The sequence below is a fragment of the Falco naumanni genome, chromosome 3 (genome assembly GCF_017639655.2).
Source record: "Falco naumanni isolate bFalNau1 chromosome 3, bFalNau1.pat, whole genome shotgun sequence".
In the NCBI taxonomy this organism is placed as follows: Eukaryota; Metazoa; Chordata; class Aves; order Falconiformes; family Falconidae; genus Falco; species Falco naumanni.
The window spans coordinates 78,990,739-79,009,263 of NC_054056.1; the positions used below are offsets into that span (position 1 = coordinate 78,990,739).

Sequence of the window (18,525 nt, forward strand, 5' to 3'; positions counted from 1 at the left end):
AGACAAAAAAATCATGCAAGTGTGACAAAACAGCTAGTTAGATAATACAATTAGAATTAAACCTGTTTAGCAGAAAAAATAAATAATACTAGAACAAAGAACAAGAACAGCGTACCTGCAAAACACAGAATCTGAGCCAGTGAAACAGGTAGTCGTGCGAGTTTATCAAAGTAGACAGGGTCTACTGTCCACTACTTTGGTGAAGTGTAAATCTGTTTTTCAGGGTTGCTTTGTCTTTTTATTTTAAAATTTACCTGAGATGCTACTGAAAAATTGTTCTTTGTTCAAGCTCAAAAAAAAAAAAATCACAGCATGAAAGAACAAAAAAAAGATTAAACCAACTGTGCAGAAAGATACTTTGGGGATCTAACCAAATGTTGCGAGCAAATGCATTATGTAATGCATTACTGCTTTGGGATCCTTCACCAGCACATGTACATTTGACCAAAGCTTAGAGAAAGTAGCCCCTTCAGAGAATAAACACCATCAGAATGCAGCAACGATCACTCAGTTCAGGAAGTTTTGGTGATTTATCATTCCTAAGGTGCGCAGGTGAGTAGGATGGAAGAAGTGAAATTCCATCTCAAAATGAAAGCACTATTTGTGATTTTTGGGTTTCGCACAAACTTCCACAACACACTAAGTACACAGGCTTCTTGGTATAATGTTTAAAAATATAACCATAGTTTCACTTACAATTCCCATAAAATCAAGTGTGATTTTTTCATTAAAGAGAAAGGAGTTTCCAAAACATAATCATCCTTTTTGCAGTTTAAGAGGAAGCATCCAGTGTTACTGCCTTTTACAGACTCCTGAAAAGCACAGCCAGATGTAAAGACATCTCTGAAACAATTTTTGCTTGTATTAAACCACATTTTTGGAAAAGAATGAGTGATTTGCAACATCAGAGAATAAAACCAGCCCACAGGTTTTCCTACCTGTGTTTAAACAGAAGCAACAGACTTAATTTTGATTCTTGCACAATTTTTATCCTCTAATTCATATGGCTCTTCAAGCATGTCTCACCAATAATAAAACCCATGCACTGCTGAAACCAGGGGTAACACTACTCTAAAAGTTGTATCAGGTACAGAGTTAGTATAAGCCCTACATTCACTATCCAAGCTTCAAAGCTGCTCTTAACTACAGCATCATACCAAGAGCTCAGACTCCTCAAGTCTTCAAGTTACTTTAAGAGCTCTTGCTTCCAACTAAAACCTGATCACCTGCTAATACATTCACACTGAAAACAAAAATGTAAAACTTCAAATTAAAATCAACAAACAAAATCAAACCCAGAAACCACTGAAGAAACAAACCCAAGCAAAATTTCCAACACCAAGAAGAATGCCTAAAAGCTAAGACCATGGATACAGTAGAAAAAAGCAAAGCAGCAACATGAAAAATGGGGGGGGTAGCTAGCCCCAAAATCTGTCAATATTCATCAATTCAAATGTAATTTTATCTAGCCTCTTCCTACCAGTTTGGCAGTTTTTACTCCTCACCGTGTAAAATCAACATCCGAAGAACACAGGGGTTACAGAAGACTAAAATGTAGTGGAAATGTCTTATAATCTATCCCCAAAACTTAAACTTGGTAGAGGGTTTGCTTTTTTTTTTAAACCTTTCCCAAATCCTCACTGACTGGCATTTTTGTTCTCACTCACATCATGTATCAGCTACTACACTACCCTGCCTATGATCAACATCAGGCCCATACACCAATAATTTCCTAGGTCATCCTATTCATCCTTTTAACAATGTTGGCACAGCAGCAGATGTCTTCCAGTCCTTTAGAATTTTCATCATGTCCTAAGATTGATTAGAAATCAATAACAGAACTCTGCCATGTATTTAATAATCTTGGGACTTGACCAGCCTATTCTTAGCAGCAATTATACATTTATACTCAAAATGGGAAGTATCACATAACAAGCATCATCTACCTTATCCCTCAAAACAGGTATTTTTATTGAGCACTCCCCTACATTTCATTAAGATATCTATAAAATATATAGGCTAAGGTCTTTTGGGGGGGGGTTTGAGGGCTTGTTTTTTTCTTAAAATTAAGTTCTGACACTAGGTGTTTTTCAAAGAAACAAAACACACCAGCTAACATTTGTTCAATTGTCCTTGTATGATATTCTTTTTCTATAAAATCCCACAGAAGTATTTTATGTTTTCCCTGGTTTTTTGAGACTTTTTGTACTTAGGTGATTTTTCTTAAAGGTTTGGTTTTGGTTTGCCTAACAGTAACTTCTGGCTTATTTTACTATTTACTCATGGGAAAGGACATGGTAATAAGAGCCAACTATGCACAGATCACTTCTTGGTCTGTATCTGACTAGTACAGCTAAATCACATATTTTTGGCTTTCAGACACACACACACAAGTTCTGCCTCCTCTACCAGACAAAAAATATCAAGCTTCTTACCCAATTCTGTCTATTTCCTTGATACCTCCCTCCTTCCTCAAAATCTGCAGAGCGGTGTTTCCCAAGTCACTTCAGCCTCTGAGGCTCCACTGACAGTAGCTGTCTTTCCCAGATGAAAATATTTTCTCTGAGAAAACCACCAATTTACACATCACACAGGAAAGCTCTCTGGCTTGATTCACAAAACACGAAACTCCCTTCCACCTGCCTATTCAAGTCTACCACTGGCTGTTGCAGAATTGGGTAAAAGTCATGCACAAGTTTGCTGGTCCTGCTTCCCCAACTCCTAAGGCAGCATTTGTTTACTTTGAAGTACTAACTAATCAGCAACTTGATAAAAATATCAACAACAACGAAAAAGCCAAAACTGACAGACAGGTGCCCCAAAAGAAGATCAAGCTTCCTCATCTAGCTCTGCGAGTCCATGATTTCAGCTAGGAGTTTCACCAAGAACAGCGAAAAGAGACTGACTAACACACCACTGGCTGATGCTTCCCTCCCTGTAAACACCCATGTAACAATCCTCCCTGACAACTAAACAAGTTAGCATATTGAACAATATATTACCAAAATACTAGCTCAATACCAATTATACTCTGAAGGACTCCCAAAAAGGTCTGGAATGTACATCCAACCTCAAAAGCCAAGCTAATTTTTTTCCGAATTCTATATGAAGAAAACACACAAGAACAGATACTGTTGTCATCCTGAAAAGAATGGATGCAAGAACCAAGAGAAGAGAGGAAAAGATTACAGGAATAATATATGGAAAGTCAGTACAGAAAAAAGGTCAACTAGAACAAAACCATTAAAGATATTTCATTCTAAGGAATAGATGCACTCTGGTCACAAGGCAACAACTTTTCATTTTAAGCTTCAACATTCCAGTTCGTGCTCTAAAATATGCAGCAGAACAGATGTATTTAAAAGCTGCCCTTTGTCACAAAGACGTGCTGAATTCTTTCAAGATAAGATTTTAAGAGCTACTGAAAATCAATGTTAAAATTTTCAAAACATCAAAGGTTTTAACTGAGGATGTATTTCAGGACTAAGTCAACATTCCACCTAAAAAAAAAATACCATTTTTTTCCTTCCAAGACAAAAAGCAGTATTTGATACTCATTCTCCATTAACATTTTTCCAACCCAAATACAATCTTGTTTTCTACAGAATTTTTTTTATGTGCACCCTGCCAACTATCCCCTTCTTCAAGGGAGATTAAAGCTTGTCAGCATTGCCATTCTACACAGCCAAGAACTAATTATATTTAAAATACTAAAAATTCCCACTATACACAACTTCTCTTAAATTAGCCCCATAAATTAGACATAAACACAGCACTTTACACCTGAAATTAAGAAGGTTACCTGGAAAACAGTTTATGAAGCCAACCAAACCTTACTGTTACCAAGCCAAGTTTTAGATCTTTGCAGAAATAGATGAGATCTTAACCACACTGAAGCTCTGCTAGTTAAAAGCCCAAGCTTAGCAAGCCAAGCAAGAGGAGGGAAGGGCAGCTGCAACTTTTAGAGACTTTTTAAAAAAAATATACATCTTGGTTTGTACTTGCAAAAAATCTCCATTTATTCTGCTTGCTTACTTCAAAAGAAGTGTTTCAGAAGAACAATTACAACCAGAAAGTAAATTCTGTATGGACAATGGTGACTTGTATATTGTGAAAATAAATACCTCTAGCACATGCAGACAACAGATGATAATACAATACCAATGTTTTTGTATTCAACATAGAAAAGACTCCAAAAACTCTGGGCTTTGGCTTCTAAAAAGGGACAACTAATTTTGATGAAAGATGGAAGGCAGTCTACCGAGAACATATTTATCCAAAATATAAACAGAAATTTCACTCGTTCAACACTTCCAGTAAAATTAATTCCAGAGGAGCAACAACAGTCTTCAAAATGCATTTTCAACAATTCATGCTAGCATGCATTTCTGTATTGACTGTTAACCTATCTTTGATAATAGAACGTGGTTATCTATATATGCAAAGGACATGAGAAAATGAAACTAGGAAGGGTGAAATGAGAGAAATAGAAAAATTTATGCAGGCAGGACTTTCCCAGGTCATTTACAAATCTGGTAGGTAAGGACACAGATAAATCCTCCCACCTCTGGGGTGAACTCTACTCTGAATGTTACCTGTTTGCAGAAAAACTAAGATTCAGTGCTTAATTATATCCTGCTGCTTCATCATCCTACACGTACATTTAACAGCAGCACAAACTTGAATGGAGCTGTTACTTTCACACCACACAAAACCTACATCATCCAGCAGGATCTTTATGTGACAGACAATCCAAGGAGCACTGAAGAAACTTTTAAAACTAATTTTCAGTCCTCTTCAGTTGGTATTTCCAGAATTCCAAGTAGCACATGCACACTTTTCCTTAAAGTACATACTAGGTACATATTCATATCATTTTACATTATCTGCAGTTTAGAGTTTTACAGAATGGTTGCTTGACTCCTGATGTGCAGCTAAACTAGCAGCCTTTATAAAAAGCAGAGAATTCTGGTTTGTTCAGCTTGGTCCCTCTATAAACCACCTTTCCAAGCAGACAAATCCACATTCCAGATTTTGACACAATGCACTAATAGGGTTTTTTTTTTGGTCTATTAAAAACTACATCCAGTTGAGTATTTTTTTCCCCCATGGCCTTTTATGAACTTATGTTTACTGCAAAGTATCCCAGACTGTAATATGTCTGAAAACCAATACAGAAACAGCAGTGCAGGGAACTGACTGGGAAGGGAACCTCTAAACCTAGTCCTGCTGTCAGCTTGCTGCCTGATACTCTCTGCAAGCAGACCATTTTAAAGATAAAGTCATTCCTCACACAGACTTAAGAGTAGCTGCTATACGAGTAAAGAATACGAAGTTCCAAATTAGCTGTATTTCATTAGGTGACTAAAGAAAGGTTACATTTTTTGCATACAGAAAATGTCTTTCAGAAAGGACAATGTTACATGAAAAAATACATTAAACTTTGAGTAAACTATTCTTTATTAATCCAGACACAACCTGGTGAATCATTAGATACAAGATACACGGATCAGGCTTAATTTCATCCCTGCTAAACACACAAAAAAAGAACACCTATAATTCAGGTTGTAGTATTTAATTCATATTTTGATTTCTTATCTTCTAATAGCCCAGAAAAACGGTCATACTAGAAGGACCTCATCTTAACACCTGTTCAGAGGTCAGATTGCCACAGTAACATATACCAGGAACACTGCAGGGTTTTTCTCCCTCAGAATTCATAAATCAAAAATAGATTAAGTATAATTCTAATGGAATGCAACAGGAAATGTATATAGGAAAATATATAGGAATTAAAACTGACAAAGGGATGTTCTTAAAGATTTTTAAAACAGTGCTTGTCAACCTCAATCTAAAAACCAGAGTTTTAATTTGTTTGCCTACTCTACAGGAATACCATACTTCTGGTAATTGCTTGCTTGTTTCTGAAATACTACAATAGCAGCTCATCTTATAAAAACAATATAAACCAACATAAATACTGGATTTAAGAAAAAAAAAGTTTAAAAAATGAAACAGAGTATGGATTAGTAACAAATACTAGTTAAGAGTATCTGATACATTAATAATAAGCAACATTTTACTACAGTCATGCACTTAGAAAAAGATCCTAACAGCAGAGTTTTGTATTACATCAGGTAATTTCAGTGAAGACTAATCAATTAAATATTCAGACTGAAAAAAAGTGATCTTGATTTGAGGATGTATAATTACTGCCTTGACTTTTAAAAGCTACCTTTCATTTAACAACCATTTTTTAAACTCCAATATAACTTTCAAGTTAGACTTTGCCAGAGTTAATTCCAAATTGACTCAGTTATTATTTTACTGATGTTTTATAATTAATGTTGTTGCTCTCTAAAATAGATCAGTTTCTCAGGAATAAGACATCTGTACTCCTTGCTTAAGGTGGCAAAGAAGGATCCAGTTGAAGAGTGCTCTCCAACAGATGTACAGCTAGATGGAGAGAGCACATGTGCATCCTATTTCCAATTCTTGCTATGTAAATTCGAGCTCACGTAAAGCCAGTTGCCCCCCATGTAAAGTCAGGAACATATTTACTCTTCTCTGAAAAGCTTTTTATAGTTAGACATGAGCACTACTCTATTCAAGAGTTATATACTGCCACTCTTTAACTATGAGTCTATCACACACAAAACCAGACAATGAACCATACTACATTTACAATCACCAACTACATTTCGTTGTGCCACAACCTAAAGTTTTATTTCAGTCACATTCTATGGTAATGAACATCATATCTGATACTTCATTAAGTCCTCCTATATACATTAGCTAATACACACACCCCTGTATTTCTTCTTGTTTCACTGGCTTTTATACCCATACACCGTATCGTTTTCCTACTTAACCCCCTATCATACAACCAGATCCACAGGAGACAGTTTCCATGAAGCTGTAGCACAGAAATCACTGAGATGTGTGCTTGGGGGTCTCCTTGCACAAATCAGTTTACGAGGTAAAAGATGCAGACTATACAATCTAGAGGACTTGCTTTATAATCTGTGTAACACAATGGAGCCATGCTTGCAGGGATCTCTGTGATGCTTTAAGACAGACCAAGCTACTGAAATGAAGTATAGCAGAAACACAAGATTAATACCAGTGTCTAATTCTATGGATGTTATACAGGCTGGATATAAATTCAGTATAGTAATAAGAAAACATTTCTCTTGTTTTATTTCTGACTTGAATACACAGTCTGAAGTCAACGGAAAGGCCAAAGGGTTATCTGTTTAATTCCATCTACCTAAATCATAAGATTATTATTAATAATTCTAGTGATGACAAATCTAAGAAAAATATCTTTTGAATCAATTTGAGTTATTAAGAAATAAATAGTTGAAATATTGTTATTTCTCCCTCTCCATTTGTCAGGGTCTTTCACAGACAAAGAAAAGAGAAGAACTGTGTGGGCTTTTTAATTGGAAGTATTATAATAGATTAATAGAATGACAAAAAGAAAGCTTGAAATTACTTATGTTCATTTTTTAAACAAGCACGTTTCTGTTTAACATTATCTCCTCAAACAAGTCCGTTTAAACTGACATTATTACTGTGCAAAATCAAGATAATTATGTCCAAAACCAGAAACTGACAAGAATGGGAGAGACATAATCCATTTATGTATTATTTAAATAAAGCAGGTCTTTCTCCGAAGCCTTTCTGTAAATACATCACTGTTTTACCTCACAGGTTCAAACCCTGCCTGTACTCATCATGCCAGAATTTTAAAGCACGAGTTTTCCTTTTATGCTGCCTGTTACTGAGCGTGTACGTATGCTTTGTCCTATCCAGTCCTGGTACTTCCCTCACGCTTCTAGACAAGGTGGTGTTGACACAGCTGCTCTACAAACCTAAGACCCCTCTTAAGCCCGGAGCAGGCAAACACTCCCACGTCCTCCGTGGCTGCACCAGCTCTGCCCCCTTCCCCATCAGCTGTTTCTCCACCAGTAACGACACGGCTAAGACTCTCCCCCGCACGTCTCCCGGACCACCCTCTCCCTCTCCAGCCCTCCTCCCTAGAGGCCTGCGTCCCGACTCCGAAGGGCCACCAGCTCCAGACGTGGTCTGGTGTCATTGTCTCTCGCTCCCCACCACCCCCGCTTCCTCCCCCGTCCCTCCTCCCTCGCCGCTGCCTGTCACCTGCTCCCTCCCCGCCGGCCGTCTGCTTCCAGGTCAGCTCAGCTCGGCGCCTCCGTCTCTCTGCCTATTCATCCTGCGAGCGGGGAGGAGGAGGAGGCGGAGGAGAGGCCGCCGGGCGCCGCAGCGCCCTCCCCGCCGCTGTCAGCAAGGGGCAGTGCGCGGAGGGGCCGCTCCCGGCGAGGGGCGAAGCTGTCCCTCCGCCCAGGGGCACACACGCTACGACGACAGGCCTCGGCCTCGCTGCGCACCCGCGCAGTTTCACACCACCAGATCCTCCGACTCGATCCCGAAGCCTGCGCCGCGGCTCGGCCGCAGCCCCACCTCCCCCAGCCCTGCTCCTCCGGGCAGCCCGCTCTGCCTCGTCTCCCCGGAGGCCCCCCGACGCGCCTCTTCGCCCTCCCGTTCCCCCGCAACACAAACACAGCGCAGGCCATGAGGGAAGGGAGCCCCGGGGCGCACCCCGACCCCCGGCTGCCCCGGCGCAGCCCCTGCCGGCCGCCCCTTGCCGCGCCTCACCTAGGGCCACCTCGCAGGCTTTGCGCAGCTGGGAGTGATGCGCCTTCTTCACCTCCTTGTCGGCCAGGATCTTCTCCAGGGCCCGGGTCAGGAACATGTTTTTCGTCTTCTTCCCTTCATACATGAGCACGATCGAGGCGGGAGAGGAGGAGGAGGAGGAGGGGTGGGGAGGGGAAGGGAGCGCGGGGCACCGGCCGCTCCCGCCGGGGCAGGGCTGCGAGGGGCCGGGGCGGGCGGTGAGGCCGCGGGGCCGGGCCGAGCCAGGCGCGGGGGAAGGGCTCTCTCAGAGGGAGGGCCGCGGCGGCCCGACGCCCGCTCGGCGGCTCCCCCTGAGGGGAGGCTGGGCTGGGCCCGGGCGGCGGCGACAGCCAACCCCCGCAGCTGAGGGAGGACGAAGCCTTCTCCTTCCTTCTCCTTCCCCTCCGCCCCCGCTGCGTGTGTGCGCGGACAGCGCCCGCGACGCGCTCAGTCCCCGAGCCGCCCCCGGGCCGCACCCGCCTCCATTAGCACCGGCAGCAGTAGCGGCGGCGGCGGCGGCAGCAGCGACGGTGGCGGCAGCAACAACCTGCCCTCGCCATGTTGGAAGGAAACGACGTCAGGGCCGCAACCGCACGGCTGCGGAGCGGGAGGAAGCGGCGACCGTGCCCCGGCCGGGCGGGCGCAGGGAGGCGGGCGGGCCGGCAGGCGGAGGGGGGGCGCTCGCCTTCTGCCCGCCCCGCGGGCGCGCTACAGGTGGAGCGGACCCGCGGGAGGCAGCGGAGAGGGAGGTACGGAGGGGGCTGCTGCCACCTGGGAGTTGGCGGAGGCGGAGGAGGGGCAGGGCTTCCCTTCCGGGCCACCAGCGCCGGGAGGGGGAGGAAGGCTTCCCCCGGGAAGTGCCACCTGTCCCTGCGGGGGGGCTCCGTCGAGGGTAGGGCAAGAGGTTCCCCCGGAGAGAACCTGCCGTGGCTCCTCCGGCCGCGGCCTCCCCTGCCGAGAAGCCCCCGGGGCCTCGCCTCACCGGAGGAGCGAGCGGAGGGCAGCTCCGGCGCCGAGGGAGAAGGCGCCGCGTTCGGGTGCGGGACGTGACTGGCCTTCCCGCGCCCCTTCCCGGCGAGCCGTACCGCCCGGGGGCGCTCCCGCCGACCCCCCCCGCTTCGCCCGCGCCGGGCGGCAGCGGCGCTTCGCTGGGGAGCGGCCGCTCGGGCCGGGTGGGCACCACCTGCGTGTGTGCACGGTGCCCTTGCGCTCGGGGGGCCTTGCCGCCTTCATCCTCTGCCTTTAAAGTACTGTCATCCCGTACATCCTCCCCATTGTACGTGCGCTAGGAGTAAAAAGCATAAAAATAAGTAAATAAGTTGCACCTTCATTTATAACTCAACAGTGATTTTTGTGTTTTGTTATTTTATTATTTTTTTTACATTATTTATAAAACGTTTACTGTTTTTTTGCTTGTGTTCTTTGGCGGTTTTTCTCTCCCAGAGTGCTGAGGGGTCATTTTCTCATGCTTGGCTCAGGGTCGTCCTCCCCCCCCCCCCCCTAAAAAAAAGCTCTGGTTAGCTCTGGCTAACTGGTAAGCAGCAAAAACATCATAGGGCAAGTTTGTGCGCTCAGGCAGTACACCAGTATTTAAAAATAAAATATGGTACTAACTGAAGTCAGGTCTGTTTTAGAAATTTTTTAGCTGATACAAAAAATACTAGTTAAAACTTAAATGTGGAAATGAAAGGGCTGAATTTAGATGTACCTTTCAGGTGGAATGGGACAAGGCTGTAGCATCAGCATGAGACGGTTGTAGGACCTGGGGGCCGCCTCTGACCTCAGAGGCCAGAGCCAGCACACGGGGAGGAGGTTATCCCCAGCTAACTTTTCCTGTCCGCTCTTCCTTTGGTCCTTTCAAAATTAATCCTGATCCTTTCTTCATGGAGAATTTGAGAGAGCTTGCCCAGGCTGTCATGCCACCATGCTAAGGCCTTACAAGCAGCCCTGTGTTCTTGACCGAACGGTTTGTTTGATCACCTCTGTTTCTTTGCCTGCAGTGGAAGAGTTGTAGCTGCCGTACAAGTACAGTGATCCCAGCTCCCTAATGAAGAGGCAGCTAATGCTGCCCAGTATTGCTTTAACAAGTTTCCCAAATTAAAAATTATTTATGCCAAAATTACTTGTTGCTTTATAGTTATCTACATTTGGACTTTGTAAGGAATACCCTGGCATGGGGAATTCCGCTAAAGCTATAGGTGAATGCCAGGCCTGATTGTTAGAGCAAAACACTGGGCTGAAATTACTTGATCTGCATCAGGGGCTTTTTCTAGTCACTGTCAGAACCTGCAGGCTATTTTATTACCCAACTGATAAACAATGTGGAAAATATTAAGAGGCCACACCTGATTTTAGCCTTATAACAGCTTTATGAGAGAGTCAGAAGTCACATCACCAAGCACATTGATTCCTGAAAAAAACACACAAGTCTTTTTTTATGACCATATTCAGATTGCATTGGTTTATTCAAAAGACCACATCTTTAGCAGTGCAATTACTAAGCATAATTTAATTATTTCTAGTAATTTATTTAGGGAAAAACCTTTTGCCTGTTGGTTAAATCTCTATTATTTTTTTATACACAGGTGCAATTTCAGAAATTCTGATGTCAAAATGACTTTGGTCTTTCAAAGCTGCCTGCTAGTCACCATGGCAAGAGTAAGAATTTCCATGGAGTTCTTGCTGATAGTTTTGCACAAACCACCTGAGTCCAGATTTCCTTAGACAAGTCAGAGCTTGCAAGTGTTATTTAGCAAATGGAGTTTGCTATTGATTTTCACAGTCCATTTGGCAGAAATAAGACTTGCAATATTATGAAGCCAATAGTTACCTCTATGTAAAGAGCACTGCAGTTATCTGTTTTGTCCATATTAATGTCTATTTTCATATGCTGTACACAGGATGATTTTACATGTAAAATATGATTTAGTTGAACAAATAGAATTGCTGCTGAAACATTGAGCTACTGGAGGAAAAGATCTGTCAAAAAGACACTCAGTTCCATGTCTTTCATTCCTGCTCTAATACAAATAGATTAAACTGCTTGGTTTGGGTTGGGTTTTTTTTCCCTGTGGTTTGAATCTTCAGTTTCTATTTTCAGGTTCAAACAGCTGCTGCTCTGTTCATTCAATTTATAGCTTGGCACAGCTGGTACTATATGTGCTAGTCACAAGGCAGCCCCTGCCTAAACTCTGCAACAATGTAGAGCCTATATGTTACCGGAGGACTGCTTCTGAAATTGCATGGAAAGATCTTACTGTAAATCATTTGTCCAGCAGGTTGACATCCAGTTTCCTTCCAGAAGCTGAGCCAGTGGAATGGATGGAAATCCCAGGGAAACTATGATATAAGCACTGGAGATGAAAAGACAGTCCAGTCTCTCATTTAGAGCTAAGATATGAATGGTGGTCAGTTTGTGTGCTGGGTCCCAGTGCTTTGAATAGAGCCAGTTAGGACAGCTTTATTTACTAAGGAAGCCATGTATTACAACAATGTTTGGTCAATTATCAAAAATTTTATGAACTTTGAGGAAGCATTTGGGGGGCAGATTTTGTTACAAGACTACAGAGCATAAGAGCATGTTTAGCTCTTTGCTGATTACTTTAAAAGCTAGAGGGTTATCTCCACTGAGAGGAGAATAAGAATAGTCACAAGAAAGAAGGGGTCAGGATTTAGAATATTTCTATCTTACGTGGGTTTCTAACTGAAGATAGATTCATAGAATCAGAATACTTTATGTTGGAAAAGATCTGTAAGATCATCAAGTCCAGCTGTTAACGTAATGCTACCAAGTCCATTAGCCATGTCCCTAAGCACCACATCTACACGTTTTTTAAATACCTCCAGGGACTCCAGGTGACTCAACCACTTCCCTGGGCAGCCTGTTCCAATGCCTGACAACCCTTTTGGTGAATCACCTTTTTGGTGCTTTTTCCTGACATGCAATCTAAACCTCCCCTGGTGCAACTTGAGGCCATTTCTTCTTGTCCTGTCTCTTGTTACTTGAGAGAAGGGAACAACACCCACCTCACTTACAACCTCCTTTCAGGTAGTATAGAGTGTGATTTATACTACTTTCAGGTAGTATAAAGAGCGCTAAGGTCACCCCTGAGCCTCCTTTTCTCCAGGCTAAACACCCCCAGCTCCCCCAGCCGCTCCTCATAAGCCTTGTGCCCCAGCCCCTCCACCAGCTTCGCTGCCCGTCTCTGGACACGCTCCAGCCCCTCAATGTCCCTCCTGCAGTGAGGGGCCCAGACCTGAACACGGCATTCGAGGGGCGGCCTCACCAGTGCCCAGTGCAGGGGGACGGTCACTGCCCTGGTCCTGCTGGCCACACGGTTTCTGACACAAGCCAGGGGGCTGTTGGCCTTCCTGGCCACCTGGGCACACTGCTGGCTCACGTTCAGCCGGCTGCCGACCAGCACCCCCAGGTCCTTTTCCTCTGGGCAGCTTCCCAGCCGCTCTGCCCCAGCCTGTAGCGCTGCGTGGGGTTGGTGTGACCCAAGTGCAGGACCCGGCACTGAGCCTTGTTGAACCTCACACACTCGGCCTCGGCCCATCGGTCCAGCCTGTCCAGATCCCTCTGCAGAGCCTCCTGCCCTCAAGCAGATCAACACTCCCACCTAACTTGGTGTAGCCTTCAAACTTACTGAGGGTGCACTCAAATCCTTGTCCAGGTTGTTCATGAAGATCTTAAACAGAACTGGCCACAATACTGAGCCCTGGGGAACAAATGGTGCCATACAGCAGCAGTGCCCTGCAAAGAATTCCAGAATCCTAGAGTTAGGATTCTAATGTCTGTATTGTTTTGTTTTCAGCATGCAGATTTCTGCTTTACTGGTAATTGGTGTCAGTCAATGGCTGACCCCAAGGACTGTAATCCTTGTAGCTGTAGAGTTCCCTGTTTGGTTGCTGGTGAAGTCCTGAAGTTGTGGAAAAGGACTAATAATTGTTTTTTCTGCTCAAACGATTAAGTCTGCAGGCAATATGTATAAAATATTATAGTTGTGCTATCATACCTGAGAAATGTTTTCTGACAAACCTAAAATAAATGTGTTGGTATGTATATGCTAAAGTGCAAAAGCATCACTGCTTTGTTGGAGACTTTACATATAAAACATAAAAAGATAAAAAATGTATTTGAGAAACACCCCAAAAATTACTGTCTAGTACCTTTTTATTTACAAGTTAATTGGAGTATTCAAAAAGCCATTTATATTGTTTCATATATTTAAAATGTTTTCAGAGAGTTTGTAAGACACTTGTTTGGTAAAAAACTGTAGAGAACTTTCTGTGTGAGAGGGAACAATTAGCACCTGCTTCTGATGGGTTTATGTACAAAAATTGTGTGTAGGGCTTGTTTGAAGATGCTGAAAAGCTAGGACTTCTAAGTCTTTGCTTCTGATGGACAGGAAAAAGTGATGGTAAAAATACAGTTTCAGGCTTGGAACAAGCTGGTGATCTTTGGCTGTACTGCCTCCCAAAGGGAACTCTTTCTCCTGCATGAGCTCTCATGCCCTTTCTTGCGTCGGCGCAGTTGTGCAACTGTGCAGTGTCAGTTCAGCTCAGTGGTCCAGCCAAAAATCAGCCTTACAAGAACGTTGGTTTTCAGTGGGATGAGTGAATTGATTGACTTATCTGCATATTTAGTAATTCTTACACAAGAAAGTGAGTAGGAAAAGGTGGTCAGTGGTGATGCAGAGGGCTGGTCTACTGCTCATGGTGGCACTGTCTTCTTATATCATCTTGATGAGCTTTGAAACAGCACAGTAGTAGACTGTGATCACTTTAAGCTAGAATGAGACAGAACTGCCACTAAAAGAAGCAATCCTTCTCCTTGCTCCTACCTATATGTTTCTTGCTTCCTTGGTCAGCATAAGCGTTTGCATTGTCATATTGTGAATTATGTGCTGAATTATATTCAGAATTTAATTAGGTTGATATTAGCCTGTCAAGAAACAGGATTTTTAATCCAGATATGTTCCATATTCTGATCCATCAGGCAACTTCACAAATGTTAGTGATAACTCAAGAAAGGAGATAACACGAGGACAGGAACAAGAAAATGGGCAAGAAGGCAGGCTCGCGATTTTTGGCAACAGTACCATTTTATGCCAACTTAAAGTATTGTTTAATCTAATGCCTTTAATATACATTTTCTTCAGTGTTTCCATTGTGCAAGAGACCACTCAGACCTGTCTCTGTATGTGACCCCATGTATAGGATGGATGGGTCAATAGATAGCACCAGTGTACTAGTGCCAGCGTGTATGATCCTTCAGTTGTAGTGGCTCACTTGGCACCATCTTTAGCAGCAGTACAGTACTTTGCATTAGCTCCTGTTCTGTTTTAATGTACCAGATGCAGATAATCAGCGCATGATGGATCAGGGTCCAGATGGATCCGGCAGATGGGAACCTTGAACAGGAGAGAAGCTGTGATTCTCTTCTGCAACTGCAGGCAGCTTGGTGGAGAAATTTCCAACTCTCTTACTGAATGCATAAGATTTAACAAGTCTGCTGGCGGTGCTTGGTCATTTAATACCGAGGTACAAAGGTGGCATTTCTCTCTGTCCTTTTGTGGAGTCCTAGGCCTGCCACTCGCGTAAAAGTAAGTGAAGCATCATTCAAAATATCCACTGTATCTGCTACGCAAAGGATTGCAATCTTTCCGAGGTACACTTGCAGGAGGTACACTCACTATAAATGTACTTCAATATTTTTAAAAGGGGTTTGTTTTGGTTTTTTTTTTTTTCCCCCAGATAAATTCAGGAGCTGAAATTAAGAGGTCATAGTTTGTTCAAAGAGTGAATATTCTAAGAGGTTAAAACAGGCTGCAGTATAGCCACTGCTGCACTGAAAGAACAAAAAGCAAATGTTTATTAGCTCAGGGAATATTAATCAGTAGGTTCCCAGGTTGGTTCCAAACATTTATATAAAAGCATACAACACCCTGGAGTGACCCGTAATGAAATAAACATTCATCACTACGAGGAGGCTCTTGCAAGGTGACAAATTTGTTCCTTAAAACTAAAAAGTATAGGCTCTTGCTGTGTTGAAATGCATTCTTGATACTACAGTTAAGCAAGGATACATACTCCTAGTAAAGCATGATATTTGTCACTTTGTGACAGCTGCAGAAAAAATGTCAGATAATAGTGAAGAAAAAATCCCACCTCTTGTGGTTGATGGAATAAAGTTTTCAGTTGTAGCTGGAAACTGTGGAGGATATAAAACATTCCTGGCTGTAGCATGCCTTTATGTGCTGGAAGTTATACCACTGCATCTGCTGGAATGACATCTCTTTTTGCTAGGACTTTTCCTGTGGAAATACATTTTCTTCTAACCTACATACAGGAGTTTTCAACTGCTTCTTTCTTCAGCATTTTGCTCCTGCTAATAGATGAATAATTCAGTTCCCATCTTCCGTGGCACTTCAGCATATCATTCCCTAATGTTGTGAATGGAGAAGGAATACAAGTATCCATCTTAAAGACAGAAGGAAAGATATTTTTTTAAAAAATGGTTATATAGGTGGGTTTTTTCTAAAGTTTATTCAGTAGTTTTTCAAACTTGAGGACCTGATCATGAGTGTATCAGCCATAACTGCCTGAGAAGATGATTTTCTGAGATACCCTGCTGGAGAAAAGCTAGAGCATTTCTTTTAGGTAATATAGAAATGAATAGCACATCTTCACCATGAGCCAGGAACCTACTGTACAGTTACCGTTTTATGTGAGGCCATGCAAAGGCAAAGGAAAATCCAAGCCAGTACAGCGACATAATGGTACATATTTCTGTCTTTGAATACCAAGAATACAAAGTTCTGGTGATTTCCTGAGAGCCTTGCACTGCAAAAGATGAGATATGGAGGGTGTATGGCAAAGGTAGCAATAAGATCCACTGATTTATTGCTTCTCCTAGCCAGCTCCAGCAGATGAAATTGCTAAGGAGCTACCACTGGATTTTAAGGAGAAAACTGTTGAAGGGGAGAGCAACAACATGATTGCCATCTTTCTTGAGAGGTGCTGTCCCTACCATTACAGCTTTCCTAGATTACTCTGTGGGCCCAGTTAATTAGTTACCTCCCCAAACACTTGTAATAGGAAAGGCTACCATAGTGTATGGTTGTCCCTAATTCTTAATCTCCAGTTTCAATTTACAAAATGGGAATATTCTGACTTCTACCAATTAGAAAAGTAACAAATTTACTGAAAATGATGACTTTCCTACCTTTATATCCTAGCTTCAGGCTCCTGCAGGTCTTTGTAACTGATGCGACATGACCAGCGTAATGCATGCTGAGTTGTTTTAGACATTAGGCATTAAATACCCTAGCTATGGGGAGCATGAAGCATTAGTTTTAACCTAATTTTTATATGCTGAATGACTCTCTTCCCCTTCATCTGAGGTGAATTCAGCATATCACTTTAGAACTTGTGCATTTTCAAAGGTTTATGCAGATCTCTTTCAATAAGCTGATATAACAAAGGAAGGATTGAAAATGAAAAGGAACCGAAAAACTGAATGGAACTCAGCTGGAGAAAAAATATCCCTTTAATCTCTGGGTAGGGTAAGTCAAATGAATAACAAGGATGGTTTCCAAGTATTTTAATATCTGTGTTGAAAAGCTTAGACAGAGAGGTAGTGTGAATTAAGGTAAGAAGCAATAAGACTGGAGCAGTAACCACTTTTAATTGCCATGAAGTGATCTTTAAAACAGCCTGATTGTTTCCTTCAGCAACTGCAGCCTGTTATTTTCTGTCAAAAATCCATAACTGATATTTCAGCATATACATTATAAACTCTGGGCTTTGTGGCAAGAATGAAGAATTTTGAATATGAATAACTAGAAAGAGAAAATTGAATGGGAGTTATGGATATTCTTGCGTAGAAGAAAGACATTAAAGACGCACTGTAGTGATTCATTCTAGCATCCCACTTAACTCACTAAATATTTGCTAGATGTGTATTCACTCAAATATCTTTCCAAGACATTTTGAAATGCCCAAGACAGTTTTGCTTGGGCTTCCAAGATGTTTCTTCAAGCCAAGTGTCAGAGCTAACATGCAATCTGGATCATTAAAAACTGGGCTGACTGGTTCACAGCGCATACAGTGGATAGTTTCTCATGATATTCAAAGCTGCTGCTGTCTGGGTTCTGATCCAGGCACACCTGGAGTGTTTAGTTTTGATAGCTGAAAGTGTGTATTGTGTGCTGTATCTTGCTAAAAGCTTTATAGTTTTAGATGTCCTCATAAAAGCGTAGGGACAATGGCTATCAGAAAATGTTGCTGTGCCACTGGTGGGACTGTTGAAGTGCAGTTTATAATTGCTTGTAGCTGAGAAGGCCAATCAAACAAATATTGTTGGGCTGGTAAAAATCTGATTTATCATAGTCTGTGAGGCATGCAGCAGATAATTCTACAGGGCCAAGTCCCTCCAAATGCATAGAACCATTACTGATTTTTGTGAGTGCTTCCTTTCTCAGCTCCTGACAAATGTAATCTGAGGTAAGTTGTGCTTACCAGTACTGCAACCCTTGCTTAAACAAGGAGGGTTTGTGCCGGGCCCTTATAATAGATACATAATGATACAAGTCAACACTGATGATAGTTTTTATGGTGTTTTGTATGTGCTTGGACCAAACTTATTTCCTTGGCTGGCACTGAGATTAGATACATTTTGCAACAAAAGCTTACTTACATGAATTTAATAGCCTATGACAGTGGAGCTTGGATGGACACCTCTGGATAGCCACAGGTGTCATCCTCAAAATGCTCACTTGACAAAGCACTTCTATACATGAGTTTGTTATTGCTTAACTT

The 18,525-nt window shown here is 42.5% G+C and overlaps 1 protein-coding gene across 1 annotated transcript in view; it reads right to left on the bottom strand.

The window, feature by feature from the left end:
- The window catches only part of ARFGEF1 (ADP ribosylation factor guanine nucleotide exchange factor 1), a 94,754-nt gene extending 85,840 nt beyond the window's left edge, over positions 1–8,914 (bottom strand). Inside the window, exon 1 of the mRNA XM_040585631.1 lies at positions 8,683–8,914. Within this exon, the coding sequence (XP_040441565.1) occupies positions 8,683–8,806 (124 nt within the window). The 5' untranslated portion in view covers positions 8,807–8,914. The remainder of the gene's footprint in view (positions 1–8,682) is intronic.
- Positions 8,915–18,525: the final 9,611 nt, after the last annotated feature.